Here is a 19,382-nt window from a genome sequence, read left to right on the forward strand (position 1 = left end):
TTAATTCAGAACTGTAAAGTATTTTGTCAGGTAACCAATGTGCTTTGCTTCATATGGAAACGCTAACTGTTTAGTTAAAAGAATCAACCAACTGCATGTTTTTAGCTATTTTTTGTAAATTATCGTATTTGACGTAAAATGCACGAACTATATATATATATATATATATATATATATATATATATATATATATATATATATATGTGTGTGTGTGTGTGTGTGTGTGTGTGTGTGTGTGTGTGTGTGTGTGTGTGTGTGTGTGTGTATAATATATATGTATGTATGTATGTAATGTATAAATATATGCATACAGTACATATATTCACACACCAATGCACACACGCACACACACAAACACAAACACATACACACGTTTGTTTTTGTGGAAAGTGGGGACACCCCATAGGCGTAATGGTTTTTATACTGTACAAATTCTATATTCTATGGCCCTACACCATTCCTACACCTAACCCTAACCCTCACAGGAAACTTTGTGCATTTTTACTTTCTCAAAAAAAAAAAAAAAAAAACTCATTCTTTACGGTTTATAAGCGTTTTGAAAAATGGGGACATGGGTTATGTCCTCATAAGTCACCCTCTCCTTGTAATACCTGTGTTATACCCATGTCATTATACAGAGTTGTGTCCTGATATGTCACAAAAACACGCACACATTCTGGTGGGGACTTAAACCTGAATACACACAGACTCATGGGGACTCGTGTCATGGTGGGGACCTAAACTGAGGTCCCCACGGGTAAACAAGCTAATAAATTACACAGAATTAAGTTTCTTGAAAATCTAAAATGCAGAAAGTTTCCTGTGAGGGTTAGGTTTAGGGGTAGGGTTGGTGTAGGGCGATAGAAAATACGGTCTGTACAGTATAAAAACCATTACTCCTATGGAGAGTCCCCACAAGGATAGCTGACCAGACATGTGTGTGTGTGTGTGTGTGTGTGTGTGTGTGTGTGACAACAGCAACCTTTATAATAGTTGAAAAGAAAAGTTGATGTTATTGTGAATAGTTGGGTCTGATCTGTCTGTCTGTCTGTGAATTGTGTATTTTCATAATAAAATGAAGCTTACTGTGTAGTTTGTTAGATTATTAGCAAAGCTGCATGGTGGCTTGTTGCTGTAGTCAGTTGGTCTCCCTTGATTCTGAATAATTGCACTTGCACACACACCTGAGACACTAAGATCCCATGAGATGCAACGCTGTCAGCATCAAAGCTGCAAGCAGGAATGTAGAATTACAATAAAATAATACCTTATGGTAATGAAGGTAAACTTTTTGTCCCCTTCTTGCGTTCACTCTTTTTTGTCTCTCTCCTCCATTGTTTTTCTTCATTTTTACTTCTCCTCCTGCACTGTCATCTTGTTTTCACTACTTCAGATATAACCAAAGTTGGAAAGAATTACACCAAAGCATGTGAGTACTTTTTATTTTAAGTCTTTCATGCATGTTTTCACATGTGAGTCCTGAATTAGGTTATCTAGTAGTGTGCTTTATGTATGCAATTTGATTATGTGCTGTTGTTCCATTTTAACCCATGTTGTGTTCCAGTCATTTTGACCCGTCGTTTTCTTTTTTAATGAAAATGTTGGTTAATGTTATTGCATTGGACTACAACTTACTGACTTTGCTCACATAGGGAATAAAGGATAATTTCCCCAAAAAATTATCTTTTTTATTTTACTTTTTGGAGGGGATTTCCCCCACCTTGTTAGACTTTTGATGTTCTTGGTAAAAAATGACCAGTCTACAAAAATTGCTTATAAATTTCTTCTGATGCTATATTATTATCAGATATTGGATTTATTTAAAATTGAATCTGATATATTGCAAAAATAAAGCAGAAGACATAAGACATTTAAAAAGGCAGTTTTTTGACTGTGAACACCAGATTAGATAAGGGATATTCTGCATAGCATATGGGCTAAATTTACTGTATGTACTCAACTTGGCTGCTGTTCAAGGAAAAAAAAAACGTCACTATTTTTTATTGCCCTGAGAATCAGCTAGAACAAGAAATCAAGAACAAGTTTAAATTCCATTTTCATATTGTTGTGACAACAATGTTGTTTTTGAAAATTATTTAATATGGTCAAATGGAGAAAGTAAATAAATCATTAGTAGCCTGGGAAATGTATGGAGGCCCATTTCTGCCACTCAATAATAATAATAATAATAGTAATAATAATAATAATAATAAAACGGTTATTGCAATTTTTTTATTTCAAAATTACACACCATTTTGAAATATAAACTCAAAATTGCAAGTTCTACAGTAAGAATTGTGAGATATAAAGTCACACTTGCAAGATTTTTTTTTTTTTTGCGAGTTTATGTCTCACAGCTCTCACTATTTTTCAGAATTGTAGGTTTATATTTCACAGTTCTGACTTTATTTTCTCAGATTTGCGAGTTTATATCTCACAATTTATAACCTTTTAACTCGCAATTGCAAGTTTATATCATATAATTCTGAGAAAAAACTCAGAATTGTGGGTTCGTATCCCAAAATAATGAGAAAGTCAGAATTGTGAGATAAAAAAAGTGTCAATTAAGTTTTTTTTTTTTTTTTTTTTTTTTTTCAGTGACGGAAACAGGCTTCCATAGAGCCCTGGTAAATTACATAAAATAGTACATAAAATAAATAACCCAGAGTATTGAATTTGAAGTCATCAGGTTTGATAATAAAGATGCTGTTAAACTCTTTTCAACTCAGTTGTGTTTTTCTAATTATCTCAATATTTGTGCAAACTGGACTTGCAGAGAATACAAAAATAATATTTAAAATCTGAAATTATATGTTTGCAATAAAGTCAGGCATAATACACAAGCTGAAGTGTGAGAGGTGGTTAGTTGGCGTACCTCTCTGGATAAATGTCCTCTGAACTGACTTGATGTGTTTTGGCTTGGAACAGGGTGGGTGGACACTAGGTGAGATGTAGCCAGTGCCTTTAAACATCTGGATGGCTGTAGTTTTCTTTCTCTTTGATCTCTCGCTCTCATACCTGCAGATAAAAACATCTTCCTTCTTTGTCCAAAGGAGAAGGTCAGAATTGGAACCTGCGTTTAAGATGTCACTATAGGAAAGACTGTGGCAGGGAGTACATGTTGATGAAACTTATTTGTTCAGGTAAGTCAAATGTCCATTTTCCGGCATTCACAATGTATTCAAAGAGTGGAGATGTTTTCTGTCATCCTTTACTGTCCCGTCCAGTCCATGATTTATATCTCACCTTTTGCTGCACACCTTGGAGTTATTGAGCACGATTTTACACAAATTTATAGAACAGAGGTTTCACACACTTGTAATGTTGTAGCAGTTTTATCCTGAGGAATAAACAAACAAACCAAACAGTAGGCAGCTAGTTGGTGGTTGAGACAGAAACCATGCCAACGTGGCTACAAGTTGTAATTCAACTGGGCTATCTTGACACGGAGTTGATTAAGCAGTGTTGTTTTAAAGAGATCCCTTTTTCCCTTACTTTGCCTGGCAGTTAAAATGAGCTCAGAGTCACAGCACAGCAAACTATAAAACATCTAAACTACTACTCAGAGTGCCAGAAATGTCATCTAAGGATGATCATTTAAATGTCATACCTAGAGTTGGGTCCGAGTCCACCTTTGTCCAGTACGAGTCAAGACCAAGTCCACAAACATCGAGTCCAAGTCCGAGTCCGAGTCCAAAAGTGGCCGAGTTGGACTCAAGTCCGAGTTCTTAAAGGCAGAGTCCGAGTCGAGTCCGCCCGAGTCCAGAAAGTAATTAAATTAAAAAAGATTATAAATTGGTATTGTACATTTTACATTCTATTAATATTTTAACCTTTCAACCCATTAAACCAATGGCAATATACAAATGTAATAAAAAAAAAAATACCACTGTTACATCTAGTCATTGCCATTGAACATTTTTATTTTATGTCAACAGAACTAGTTTCCTATCAAAAAAGTTTTCAAAGGTTTTATTGTATTACAAGTGCATGAAAATACAAATGAACCTATTTTATTATTGTATCACACTATATTGTCCTCCAGTTAAAGATGACATTTCAGTTATTTAATGCCTCTCCCCCACATTTGACAGAGGTAAAGTGCAGCCAATGAGGAGATCCTTAATGATGACATTATGAATTTCTTGTTGTCTTGGAGAACTTGCATCATAAAGTTGCATTGCTTGTTTGGTCAGTTCTGGTCTTGCAAATCCTGCAATGCTGAGCTATGCAGCATCTGTTGGTTGCTGCTGCTGTCTCTGGTAGTCGGTTGCATTGGTTTTCGGATCACCAGAACACTGAACCGAAAACCGTTTCTTTCGGAGGCGTCCGATTTGAGAACAGATGAACTGATGATACTGCGCATGCGTGTAATTTTTCAAGTATTTTGTTAAACATCGGAAAGTGTGATAAAACTATAAAAAAATATGTATATATATATATATATATATATATATATATATATATATATATATATATATATATATATATATATATATATATATATATACAAAATTACACGCATGCGCAGTATGCGCAGACAAAAAAAACCCTATATATATATATATATATATATATATATATATATATATATATATATATATAGGGTTTTTTTTTTAAGATAGGGGCTACATGTTTCTAATCTGTATATTGTAGATTATGTATGGGCCAAAGGGGTTTTCAGAGAAATTGGACAATAATTAAGACTCTAAAGACTGCATGTTTAATATGAATAAGGGATGATTTATGAAATATCTGTACTGTATTTATAGTTAATGATGACAGATTCACAAACTGAGTTTGTAGTAAACAGAACATGAACACGAGTAGAGCAGCTGATGATACTGAACTGCAGCATGTGCCGATGTCCTGACATTTTATCCTACCCTGTCAGATTTCCCGTCCGAAAGAACCGGTTCGCGGAAAAGAATCGAACTTCCCATCACTAATCCACACTGATATCCAGTGAGTGGTGCGTGTGTTTCGTCTGCAAGCATGAGACTTCTGCCTGCCGGTGTGGTGCAGTAAAATGGCAGAAGGGCAGACATTCATTAATTTATCATTTCAATTTTATGCTGGTTTTATTGTTACACATGACGTGGACTCGACTGTACTCGGAATATTTTCCGAGTCCAAAATGTTCAAGTCCGTGTCAAGTCCGAGTACAAATTCACCCGAGTGCGTGACAAGTCCAAGTTCATTCAAAATTGGACTCGAGTCCGGACTCGAGTCCGAGTCCAAGTTCGAGTACCCCAACTCTAGTCATACCTATATTTGACTGAGAACAATACATCTTCTCCCTGAATTACTGTACATAAAGGCGGGTTGTCAGCCATCAGGGCTCATTCTCTACCTTGCAAACAAATCCAATAAGAAATTAGTTTTGCTAGTCCATTCAGTATGAGACAAATGGTTTCTGAATGTTAATGCATGCCCAAGGGACTGCAGTTACTTCTTTTCCTTGCAAATTTTTAATCAGAATCTCATCTTTTGTTATTGCTGTAATTATTATATGAGACCAGTATTGTAAAAACCTGAGGCAATGCTTGTGATTATGTTACTGTTCTTTCACTGACACATAATCTTGTTTGTTTGCTAAATGGCCACCATTTTTTTTTTAACGCCTTTGTAAGGGACAGGTAGCCCCCTGAGCCAAAGCGTATTTAGGACTGACATTTGGCTAAACTCTTTCCAGACAGAGAGATTGTATCTACTTACATTGATGATGTCACAAGGCTTTTGACACGTAGCAAAAGATCATGACGACTGCATTTCGTTTTACCTCATAAAGCACAACAGTCGGGTTTCAGAAGTAAAAGCTTCTTTTTCTCCATAGAGCCATGAAGACAAACCTACTATAAATTTATGTTGTCCAATGTACTGTTATATACTTTTATTAAAGCCATCGGTTGCCACTATTAATAGCTGAATTTGTTGTAAAAATAAAAATGTCTTTGTTCTTTGCCGGATTTTCTGAGTTTTTAATGTGATTCACCTTGTAGCTGGTTGGCTAGGTTCATGGCTTAACACTTTATTAAAGATTTTTAGAGCCTTATGGAAAAATAGTGTACACACTATTGCACTCTGATGACTTTGAAAATGGCGTTTCGTTGGAAATTGTTGCATCTTGTTGTACTTGTTAGGAATTATGAACAGGAAGAGGAAGGGAATGATGCGCTGTGACAATCCATGTACTGCAATAACAAAGACAGCAGGAACTAGGTGTGATTTTAGTACCGGACTGCCTTTTTTGAGAACCAAATTAGCTCCTACTCCGGAGCAGGGTCTAACCAGCACAACTGGTACTAACCGTGACATTAGTAGACATTGATTGGCCAGAAGAGTTCGAAAACGCCTTCACCCACCATGATTTAAAACACTGTGTAAACATACTGTAAACATTGTGTCAACTTATTTCACAAGTATGGTGAACAGTGACGAAAGGACAGACACTGAAGTGCAGGCACTTGTAACAAATGTAGCACTGCCAGCGTTGTTGGAGATTCTTAGTTTAGCTTTACGTATACGTCGACATTCCATGGCCATTATTGTGAAACCCGTGAGACACGACAAAAACACAGCTGCGATCACAGCCTCCTGTTGTTAACGTTGTTCTTCTTTGTTTTCGTTGTTTAACGCCACACACAAATGACATCACTGACGACCGGCTTACGTCACGTCCTAGTACACACAGTCGGTGCGAATGCAACCCTTTAAATGGCCCTGGGAAATAGTTTGTGCAAAATCATCCCAGCACTTTACTGTACATTTAGTTCTGAAACTAAAGCTGTGTGAAAGGCCCTATAGAGTAGTGCTGTCTAGTTACTCCCCTCAATTCACTCCGATACATGATACATTGCTCATCTATCCAACACATTAAATGTCACGGTAGCCGTGTGATCCCTGCAGCCAGCTTTTTCCCTAGACTCCCAGCCTGCACAGCAGAAGAAAATAACAAGAAATAAATACTGATAAATGGCTACATAAAAGATCATAAAATTGATAATACATTTCTCAATTTCAGAAAAGAAAAAGTCCTACTGACACTAAATTTCATATTTTAATATATACTTATACATTTAAATTGTAACTTTTTGAATTTAATATTTTAAAATGTATATATCATATTAAAGTGTATATTTATCAAAATTCACCTTTTGTGTTCCAAGAAAGAAAGTTACACTGTCTAAGTTTGGAAGAACATTGAAAGAGCATAACAATTTAATTTCTCACTGTCCCTTTTAAATTGTATTGTGTGTTTGAAGAATTTTGTTAACACATAATCATAGCTGTTTTTTTGCATTTCAGTCAGAAAGCAATATATGTCCATATTCTATAGATACTGCTTTATATTACCTGGTTCATATTTGATATTACTTTGACCAATTAAAGAGATTGTATTGATCAGCAGGTTGCCTCACTGCCATTTCCTCTCTTCCTGATGTGACCTTCCATCAGGCACCGTCTCAGCTGGTTAGATCTTTGTGTTGCCAGGTTGCTGACGCTGGCTCTAGCCCACTGGGGATGCCCCTGCTGTGCATGTGGAATAGCACACCCATCATACCTCTTCCTGCATCATTGGCACAAACAGCATCCACCATTTTTATTACTACAGCCCACTCATAAACACTCACACTCCTACATACATCCCAGAGGGAGGCTAAAAGAAGTGGCAGAGAAGACAAGGAGAAAGCACAATTCAAAGTAGTGGAAGATGTTGCCTTTATTGTTGTCAGACCGTTCGGTTCCTGCGTGGTTGCCTCTCTTTTTGTCATATGTTGTACGGTGGCTAAATGGCTTCAAACTTGGTGTCCTCTGGTATTGACATTCATTGCTACTTTCAAGTTCATGCAAATCCCAGATGCAGAAAGGCATTTGTTTTGTTTGATTCAAGTGCATTATCGTTTTAATTCCAGAGTGAGAAAGAAGGTAGTGCTGCTCTCATAAACTCTTCCAATTAGATGAGCAATTGGCTCTAAGTTTTGGGTTATTGGATGAGCAGCCCTCCCTGAGGAAGAGTATGAATGCTGACATATATCCTTGAGTTGGCCGTGCTTTTGCACAGCTGTCAATGACAGTGGTCCACATTAAAACAATGTTAGTCTATCACAGCTATCCCCTCTACTGATAATAATAATGTACAGTCGAACTTGTGATCCTTGAAACAACTGATATAGCCAAAGTGCATTTAACTGTACTGTATATTTTCGTAGCTTAATCTATGAATTCTATTCCTGTTAAAAATGTTAACATGCTCTGTCTGAAATAAAATCTTTTCTCTGTGACAAGTGTTATTCCTACAAAATTTGAAATATTAGACAAATAACACTTGGCATGGAACATGAGACTGGCACTTTTCTTAATATCCATGTGGTCTGCTCATATTTTAGTGCACATACATTTTAGCAAACTATATCCTCCAGCTCCAGCCATCAGTCAAAATCGAGCCTTTTTTTGGGGGGGGGGGGGGATTGATGCAAGATTGCATCCTTTAGCATGCATGACTAATAATTTCAATCTTGGAAAGAAGCAACCTTGCAAGAGCTCTGAATCTATATGCATATGAGCTTTATACGAAAATGAGAAGAGAAGTGGGAGTTAGAATGATGGTAATGCTTAGGAGTTTTTTGCCATTGCTTCTGGATTGCTAGATTGTTATTGCTGTGAAATCCTTCTACTGCTTTGGGACTATTTCACTTTCTATTTCATAGAGCAGTAAACCAATTTAACACAGAGCTGCACAAGTTTGCAAATGCACCAGTATAAGACATTTTTACCAATAATTATTTTCATGTTTATATTTTTTTCCCAAAATCTAGAATTGCATGTGATTAAAGTGTAATTAAGCATTAAAAAAAAATATTAGATATAGTAGAAAAGGAGAATTACGGTCACCCACACAAGATATGCAGACATTATTTACTGTGGCCATGAATTTATTATATGCCATGTTTTAGTAAACCATGGCCACATTGTAATAAAACAATGTGAAAGAAAATCAATTAGTACGTAATTGCCACAACTTAATAAAACATTTTTTTTTTTTTTTTATCCCCACAATGTATGTATCTAGTCCTACATGCCATGAGGTCATAATATACTGTACATCCATAAATTAAATGTGCTTTTTACAATTGTTAGTAAAACTTTATATATCAGAGATTGTCATATACATTTAATGGACTTTGCAAAAAGCAGCAAAAATAAAATAAGGTGCTCCATTTTTAGTTGTGCTCTTTGAGTAGTATCTCAGTAACAGTTCCAGCCGGCAGCGCTTTCAATCTGTGCCTGGCAGTCCGTATTATTATACTAAAGTGAGAATATGTGTCCCTGTTTTTTGGGTGATCTCTATTTGGGTTGAACAGGGACATGGGTGGATTCTTGTTGACTGAGTGAGACATGCAGAAGTGGTTCATGGGTACCACTTAAACCAGATTAAGCCACGGGGCCAGTGCCTCATCCCATGGGCTCAGCCTGCAAGCCATAACAGCGAGAGTGGGATTAAAGCTGCCAAATCCTGTGGAAATGGGTCCTGCTATTGCATCCCCTGACCCACTAAAACCCTGGAGGTCTAGATAATACGGATCTACGGAGTTAATCCCCCCTTAGCTTAAGTTGCTTGGGATATAAGGTATCCAAAGCACCCAGGTTTATCGGCACTGTGCCCTTTAATCTTGTTTAAATGACATGGGAGTGATGTTTTTGAATGGTTGCCCCTGCATGAGAAAAACTGTCTTAAGCCCCTTTCACACTGCACGTCGGACCCGCAATATTCCCGTAACATTGCCTGGTCGCCCTCTGTGTGAAAGCAACCACATCCCGGAATTGATTACCGAATCGAACCCGGGTCGGGGACATAGTAACATTGCGGTAATTGATCCGGAACGAGCGCTGTGTGAACAAAAGCCAGATCTAATTCCGTATCGAAGTGATGACGCGCGTTATCGCGCGACTTTTACCGGCTGTTTTGAAGGAAGATCAACATTCGCGACGAAAACATATATGCAAACTGTAATGAAGCAGAGATCAGTTAGTTCCTCACTTTCCGCGCTGACGCAGAGATCGTTTGCTTGCTTCAGTTAAAGTATAATGTGCCAAGCGTTGTCGACTCGTACATTACACGTCACGTGCTGATGTCACGTGTCATTACGGGATCTTCAAGGGTTGTGTGTGAAAGCACACACATATACCGGGTCATCACTGGCAGTGTGCAAGTGCCAAATCTAGCGACCAGGGAACAATTACAGGAACACTTTACCCCTGTATTTGCCGGAATGGCAGTGTGAAATTGGCTTTAGAGATGAGATTCCAGGAAACCACTTTTCTGTTTTTTTTTTTTTTAATGGCAACCTCTGTGAGTCTTTTACCCCTATTTAAAACACAAATTTAAAGAATGCTACTGTTGCTTTCGAGCCGTGTGCGATGTTACGGTCTAATCTCTAAAGTGAAGTGAGTACTTTCAGCACCTCTAGCATCACCAAACAGAAATGGTTTCCTGTACACCCCTCGTCCTGTCTACCATTGGTCAAACAAACCAACCAATGTTTGGGAGCAGTTGGAACAGACATTATACATTTAAATTAATTTAACCTTCATAACCTTCATCACCTTTAATAGCCCAATAAACATGAAGAAGAACATAAATTAGTCATTTGATTGAGCGGAAACGTATTACTTTATCTAAAATAGAGACTGCTGTAGTTTCCTCCAGCTATTGCACTGCAGTATGAATATGATTTAGTGGTTTTTGCATAGTCAGTGTTTATGAGGCAAAGACAGCTTCCTCAGTCTGTTATATTGTCAAGGGAGTTGTCAGACGTATTGGGTAAACAGAGAGAGAGTACAGCAAGTCATTGTCAAAATCTTCCTGCTCGACTGTCTAATCCAAGTAGGCTTTAAATGAGAGTGCAACTATCTGCTTTCATGTTTACTGCTACTGAACCATATAATGAATCTGTGAGATGTTTGTAAAACTAGAATCTCTCAAAATATCAGAACACGCCAAGAACAGTGCTGCACTACACCATAGGGCGCCTAATCTAAACATCCAACTAGACCCACTGCCCAACATACATTTGGCAAACAGTAGTATACAATCTGTTGTTTTGCTATGTTTACAATAGCATAATTCCACATGACTCTGATTCTGCTGTATGCAGAATGCATGTATGTGCTGTATACTGTGGTATGTAAATATTCTGCATGAATTAAATACAAGGTTGTATGCCAAACTACGCAGTAAAATTTCTTTCACAAGTGATGGTACAATATAATACAATAATAATATTTTGTAATATATTAGTATTTATGTTGCTTGCAATAAATACATAACATAATAAATGTAATCTTATTCTTATTAAGAATATGATTAATGTTAAATATTATTATTATTATTATTATTATATAAATGTTATTTATTCGTTTTTAATCATTATCTGCCCAAACACCCACACTCTTAAAAGTTATGACATTTTTACCCACATGCTTATTTTGCATAACATATTGCGAGTAATCTGGTTTACTATCATTGCGGGGATGCTTAGTAGTTTGTATACTGTACAAACCATATATTCTATCAGCCTACACCAATCGTACAGTGTTAACCTACCTCTCACACAAAACTTTTTGTGTTTTTAGATTAACAAAAAAAACTAAAAACATAATATGTCCCTGAAAAATGGCATAATAGGGGCACTTTTTTTTCAAACACATATTTTTCTGCTATAGATTGGTAAACAAGATCTCATAAATATATACATATTTGTCAACCACACAAAAACCAAACGTGTGGCTTAAAATTGAGCTTAAAACTTCGTCCTCATTTGTAAGTTGCTTTGGATGCAAGCATCTGCTCATGACTAAATGTAAATGTAAATTTGGAATACTTTTTATGGCAGGATATGGTCCATTTTTTCCATTGTTGTTACTCCATTTATTTTACCTACATTAAAAATGCATCTCTCCAGAGGATATATTACAATACAGTGGAAATAAGTAGATTTGGTAAGCATGTTGATTTACCTTGTGCGCCCCTACATTTTTTGGTTGTGCCCCTAAAATTTTCAGTTGAGGGCCACTGTGCTCCTAGTGAAAAAAGTTAGTCTGAAGCCCTGCAACCTCATTCTGTCTTGCTTTTCAGAGTTTGCTGTTAACCAAGGGGTTAAGATAAAACCAACTAGATGCAAATTAATCTTACATTTTGTAAATTTCTTTCTTTCTTTCATTCATTCATTCTTTATTTCTTTCTTCCCCTCCATACAGTGTAATTCAGTGGTCACCAAAAAAAAATATACATATAAAGGACTGGTTTTACAGGGGGTCGTTAGAGAAATTTCACAGATGTACTTGTTGATTTTAATCCCGTCCAAATCTGCCACTTTGGTGTTTTCCTCAAACAAACTCTTTCTGTAATAATTCCAGAGCAAATTACCTACTGTTTTTAAGCAACCTCAGTGATCCTCTGAGAAAACTTATCCCGTCTGAATGTAGATGTCTGTGATCACCGGGGATATTTTTTTCACAACACGTTTCCTAGTGTGTTTTGGCCAATGTGAATTACCGTAGATGCTCTTACTGCATGCATGGCAAATAATGAGATTGTGATTTGTGAATATAGAGCGTCACAGGCAGAAATGTAATCTGTGTCTCCCCTATGGGCTTTATTAATAGGTGAGCCAGAATGAGAGAAGGCTTAAACCTCAGTTTGATTCGGTATGACCTAGATATGCAGAATTTCTCTGACCCACATCTAATTCACTACAGGCTCCACTGTGTACTGTACAGCAGGCTCTTTCTCCTCCATTATACCAGAAATTAATGGCTCTGAATCTCCATTAGAAAAATTCACTGTAGCATGTTGCATTCTTTTTCCCCCTTTGGACTAGATGTTCAAACCAAAAGCAATGCTTTAGACTGGTCTTTGATAGTATTGACAAATTCAATATCATGCATGGTATAGAACGGATGACTGTATGTAATACAAATTAGGTGAAATTATGCTTATATTAACACATTAAATGGGATAGAATAAGACGTCATGTTAGTATACATACTGTAATCACTTGTGTCACTTGCAGTTTCATGTATATTTTATGTAACAGCAGTGTAACATTTTTCATTAGTGGCAATACATTTGATTATTTTTAGTGAAAAAAAAGGATTGACTGCTGCTGAAAATCCAATTTTGCCATCTTATTAATAGAATACATTTTACAACATATTGCAATAGAATTTTAATGTTTCACAATTTTACAGTTTTTTTGTTTTTTGTTTTTTTTACTGTTTTTGATGTTTTTATGATCAAATAAATGCAGACTTGGTGAGCATAAGAGACTTCTTACAAAAATATTACTACCTTACAGATCCCAAACTTAATATCAGCAAACACGCATGTTTTTCTTATGTTTGTTTTGAGCTTATTAAAATTAGAACTATATTGTGTAGATTATTTATGTTTTTTGTAATTGAAATTGTTTTTGATTTTAGGACTTTTCACACTTAAAATCATGAACACTGGGTCATTCTGCATCCTGGGTTACAGGATTCCTGGGTTGTTTTGTTTCAAGTCTCGCACTGCTTATAATTAGCATGGGGTTTACAGATAATCCTGACATTTCACACTGCCCACAAGTTTCTAGTTTTGTTATTAACTGCACTGTGTGTATTTTGGCCTAAGTTTGTTCAGTCCTTTGACTGGTAGTGTTTTTTTTTTTTTAATTTGACAGATTTATGACCAGATCTGCTAGAGATGTTAACAGTTAGACACAAGTGTTGCAGCTATTCTCCAGTCTCCTCCTACTTATTTTTACCCTGATGCGTTCATGCATTGTGTCAGTGAGATTCATGTTTTGCAGTATTGTATGTGTGTATTCAGTGCCCCTCTGCTTATTTCTCTCCGGTCAACAGCTGTTGTCCAGTCTGAGTCAGATGGTGCTGGGTACAGACTGACCTTGAGCTGATGAAGCCCTCCGTTCTGTTCGGTCGATTTGGGGTGGTTAGAGTGGGCCCAGCGTGCTGACAGACAGACTGCCCAGTAACTAACCTCATCAAACGGGCCCGACAGTCAAACAGTGTTCACAGGACTGCCTTCAGCACAGGCTGCAGACGTGAGCAAACATCATTGCCACAATCAGATCCATTATCCCCCATCCGTCAGAGAGCAAACAGCCAGCATCCGTTACAGGCCCGCAGGATCACCGCTGACTCTTCTGCTTAGCCACGCACACACAGACACTCACATTAAAGGCCCTGCAGGGGAAATATTATGAATGCATTATGCCAGCTGTGCTAGAACAGCTCATCCAAAACATTGTGTGGGTGTGCACACAGTTTAGAGGAAATACAGCAGTGTTATGAACATAGATCCAAAGATTCTGAAACTTTAATGTTGGTTATATGAGGTTTTGCCAGGTGTTGCTGAATATGAATTATATGTGTGTTAGGATGCAAATACCATGTCCAAATACTATAAACACATCACATTGCATTTTAAAGGGGTCATATGATGCGATTTCAAGTTTTCAGTTCCCTTTGGAGTGTTACAAGCTGTTCCTGAATAGATAAGATCCCTAAAGATGAAAATACTGAACTTTCAAACACAAAGAGATATTCTTTATAAAAGTTGAGACTAGTCCACGCCCTCCTAAAGCACTTCATTTAAACACGCCCCCACATGTCTGCTGGACTATTTGCATAACTCCGCCCAAATGTTCACGCAAAGAAAGAAGGCGTACCTTTACAACTTTATAATATTGTTCCTGCCACTGCATGTGTGGAGACGCTGTGTGTTTCACTAAAAAAGCGAAAACACTTTGTTTGGCCTTCCAAAAATGGACGTGACTAGAAATCAGTGGTTAAGTTGTATTTACAACACTGTTCCAGAACAGTTCAACCCAAATATTCAGCGCATTTTATGGAGGACCGTTTTCTGATCCTGGGAGAGAAGACTGTAATGCCGGCTTTAGTCTGTGCGCTTTGGGAGACGGCATCACAGTATGATAAGGGTGTAACATTTCCGTCATTTCGAGGCATTCGGCCAATCACAATGCACTGGATAGCTTGCCAATCAGACTCATTTCTCATTTCACTAGTTCACGCTTACATATAATTAGCTGAGGTATGGTATGCGTATTTGGCGTGCTGTCCGGGGAAGGGCTCCGAGCTCGGGAATGGCCCGAAACTAGAGTACCCCCCTTCCCCGTATATTATAAAGTGAACTTGAAGTGAGGAGATGGGGTGGAGGAGGGACGCTGATAAACCATCAATGGATAGAGGTTAGTCAGCGATATTTATACTATGGGATTGATTACTTGATTGTGGTCCACCTGTGTTGATTATGCTAAGTATCTGACGCGCTCCTCACGAATTTTATTGATAATTACATTTAACTAGTTCACGCTTACATATAATTAGTTGAGGTATGGTATGCGTATTTGACGTGCTGTCCAGGAAAGGGCTCCAAGCTTGGGAATGGCCCGAACCTAGAGTACCCCCCAAAAAGGCAAATGTACAAGAGGACAGCCGCCAGTTTAAAGAATGCCCCCCCCCCAAAAAAAAGCAGAGCACTGGCGGGGGCTGATTTGGTTTCTGAGAAGTCATCTCGTTGGCAGGCTTGAAGGGCCTACGTACTCCGGAGGGAGCGACTTGGGCGTTGGGAGAGTAGGCCCTACCAGCTGCAGCTAGTCAACTACGTGGTTGTTGGCGCCCGGTCGGTAGGGCTCGTGCCGATGCTCAACTGGAATGTTTTGCCGTTGGAACGGTGAGCCCTACCGGCCGATGAGGAGGAGCAGCGTGGTTGTGGTGCCCGACCGGGAGGACCCGAGTTGCCTCGAACGGAATAGGTCACGTGTCGGCGTACGGGCCCTACTGGCTGATAGCCCCTGCTATTCAGTGGGTGAAGGGCCTAACGCTGACTGAGAGGGCCCATGAAGCCTCCGACAGGAGATTGAGACTCAGGATGACGGACGTCTGGGTCCTCTCGGTTTGGCAGATAAAAAGCTTTTGGGCTGGCCGACAAGGAGGACTCTGGCGACATCCGAAGGGAGATCCCGACTCACGGCATCGGATGGATGAGACTCGCTTGCGGCCGGCAAGCATAGGCCCATCTGGGAGACTCTCGCCAGATGTCTGAAGGGAGCACACGCGACAGACGGGTAAGCAGACACTGCAGCAGCAGTGGGGAGGTACAGGAAAGGCTCCTGCGGGAGCAGACACTGCTGCGGCGGTGAGGGGGTACAGGAAAGGCTCCTTCGGGAGCAGACGCTGCTGCGGCAGTGGGGAGATACAGGAAAGGCTCCTGCGGGAGCAGACACTGCTGCGGCAGTGAGGAGGTACATAAAAGGCTACTTGCTTCAGCTGCTGTAGGGGTTGGCTGTGGGAAGAGTAAAAAGGGTTAGTAAACTTTTGATGGGGCAAGCTAAAAATGAATGGGTAGCCTACTGTGTTACCAGCTTAGCAATTTGTTGCCTGATTTGACAATTCCTCAAGCCTTGTCCACCTTATTATGTTCCTGTTGGAAAAGCATCTTTCCTCTCATTTGGCCTCCGGGCTCTTTAGACGGTCTCCCGAGCGGATACGTTTGGAACGCTGTTTTCACGTTTTATTATGGACTGTGGAAACAGAGGCTTTTGGAAACGATTGAGCATGTTTAGTCTTGTAAGACGTTGTACCGAAGGACATGATTATAGCAGTTAACCCCTTACCAGACACCCCCCATTTTTGGCATGGAGACAGAAATTACATACCCAGAATAAAGAGGTTTCTGTTCGTGATTCTTTCTGACTAGATCCATGATCAACATTTGGGGAAGTCGTGGCCTATGGTTAGAGGGTTGGACTCCCAATCGAAGGGTTGTGAGTTCTAGTCTCGGGCCGGACGGAATTGTGGGTGGGGGGAGTGCATGAACAGCTTTCTCTCCACCTTCAATACCCTGACTTAGGTGCCCTTGAGCAAGGCATCGAACCCCCAACTGCTCCCCGGGCGCCGCAGCATAAACGGCTGCCCACTGCTCCGGGTGTGTGCTCACAGTGTGTGTGTTTGTGTTCACTGCTCTGTGTGTGTGCATTTCGGATGGGTTAAATGCAGAGCACAAATTCTGAGTATGGGTCACCATACTTGGCTGAATGTCACTTTCACTTAAATTTGTCCACGAGCTAACACTTTGACGTTTACCGTTCAGGAATAGGAATAGTTTTCCTGACATGATGGAAAATTATCACTGGAATGATGTTTTATCGAAATATTGGTCAAATATAAAAGCCAAAAGTCTTTAGACTTCAATTGATGCGGGGTTTATCCAGATCAAGTAAGAGAGTGATGTTTAACGTGCTGTGAAAGTGAAACGATAGTAGACTGGGGCCGTTGGCGATGCTTGCAGAAAATCAGTTAACAGCAGTTATGTGCTATTCCCTTTCAAGTGGTTTCTAAAGATATTTACTTGGCAGTTTTTCCGTGTTACGGTCCTTTAAAGGCGACAGTAATTTTACTCACACTTGCTATCCTGCATCAAAACACGAGGGCAGATACGTTTTGGATATAAATTTTTAGTGATCACACCAGTGAATGGTGAAATAGGTCCCTAAATGATTTGGTCCTACCAGAAGACTTGCATGGAAATTAAAATTTGAAATTAAATTAAGCATTTAGCAGACGCTTTTATCCAGAGACTTACAAGGTTTTTTTTTTTTTTTTTTTTTTTTTTGGAACTTATGTCTGTATAATTTCGGTGAGGTTTAAACGTGCGCGGTAAGCCGAATGTAACAATAATGCATTTTATTTGTAAAGCGCTACAGTAATAAGGTAATAAAAGAATAGAACAAAACACCAAAAGCAATACAACAATTCATTAAAGAAAGACAGTCTTGAATAAATGTGACTTAATCAACTTTTTAAAATCACCCAACATTGGTGCATATCTGACGTGCAGAGGAAGTACATTCCATGGCTTAGGGGCTTTATATGAAAAGGCTCTTTCCCCCATGGTGTTTAGCTCACATTATGGCTGGTGAAGTGAAAGAGAGTTAGTGGATCGAAGAGAGCGTGATGGAATATAAGGACTGATGAGTTCACAAAGATACTCAGGTGCAGTCCCATGAAGTGCCTAGTATGTTAAGATAAGAATTTTAAAATCAATTCTCGCATTTACAGGAAGCCCGTGTAATTGTGAAAGAACCAGTGTAATGTGTTCACGAAGAGAAGTACAAGTGAGCACGCGTGCGGGAGAATTTGTATATACTGAAGCTTGCTCAATGATTTAGCTGGAAGGCATAATCTAACCTAATGCCTTGGCTTCGTGGTTAAAAGTGGCATCATCATCCAACGGAACATTGTATCTGTAGTCCAAATCTATGCGTGATCCACACCCCGGATCAGCGGGTGGCGGTAATGCACCTTTACACTGGTTTGCCAAAACCGCCATAAAACACTAGTAGAAGAAGACGGAACTACGTCATGAAGTCGTTTAACAAACTTTAGCCACGAAACTGCTTTTAGATGCAACACTTTGGATGCCAACTGCCGTAAAAATCCAATGAAGAAAAAGAAGAACCTGTTTTTAGCGTCTTCGCCTGGAAATGTATTGGTTAATGTCGTGCGGTCTGCGCCGCTGGAGGAAGCGGCCTCAAACTGCCACTCGGCCGGAACGCCGTGGTGAAAGACTGAGCCGCAGTGACTGTTCAGCCCAGGCTGGTTGGATTTTTTCTGCTGCAATCCAGCGCTCGACGAGAGCTCGGTCTCGGGCGGCGCGATCATTGTATCGAGCGAGGCGAGCTCGGAGCTTGCACGGTCCATAGAGGTCGGGATCGTTGCGTCACGTTGCAATGCATTGTGGGAATCGCGGTACAGAAGTAGATGTACTGTATAGTAGGCATTAGGTAACGTTGGTCATTTGGTCATTAATTTATTATTTTTTGGAAAATGGTTCAGTATTGCTGTATTGTGAACGGCTGTAATCGGTTTCATGATCGACAGGGCAAACGCCTCGTGAATCATATTAGTTTTCAACATTTTCCTACTTGGAAAAAAAACACAAGGTGTCTGAAATCACCAAGAGGCGTCAGATGGCTTGGGTCGCCGCTGTACGGAGGGAAAGCATCATCTTCGATAATATTATAATACATTATTATTGTGAGACATGTTGTGTATGGTCTCTCTCTCTCCCTCTCTCTCTCTCTCTCTCTCCCACACATACACATACACACACACAAACTCAGACACAGACACATTACGCTTTCTCTAGTTTTTGGCCAGTAAGGGAGTCAGTTTAATGTCTGTATTTTTTGTTTAAACATTTTCTTTTGACCCAATCCTGAACTTAATTTGCTTTTTTCTATATTTTTGTGCTGACTGTATTTAACAAATTTGAACAACTTGTTTAAAAAAAATTT

The 19,382-nt window shown here is 39.1% G+C and overlaps 1 protein-coding gene across 2 annotated transcripts in view; it reads left to right on the plus strand.

Annotated features, from left to right (window-relative positions):
- The window catches only part of LOC113051573 (protein BEAN1-like), a 55,487-nt gene that overhangs the window by 570 nt on the left and 35,535 nt on the right, over nt 1-19,382 (plus strand). Inside the window, exons 2-3 of one of the 2 annotated variants that reach the window (XM_026215462.1) lie at nt 1,394-1,429; nt 3,025-3,143. In XM_026215462.1, coding sequence (XP_026071247.1) covers nt 3,119-3,143 — 25 coding nt within the window. In that variant the 5' untranslated portion in view covers nt 1,394-1,429; nt 3,025-3,118. The remainder of the gene's footprint in view (nt 1-1,393; nt 1,430-3,024; nt 3,144-19,382) is intronic. The other variant, XM_026215463.1, reaches the window with a different exon arrangement.

This window comes from Carassius auratus, chromosome 32, assembly GCF_003368295.1.
Source record: "Carassius auratus strain Wakin chromosome 32, ASM336829v1, whole genome shotgun sequence".
NCBI lineage: Eukaryota > Metazoa > Chordata > Actinopteri > Cypriniformes > Cyprinidae > Carassius > Carassius auratus.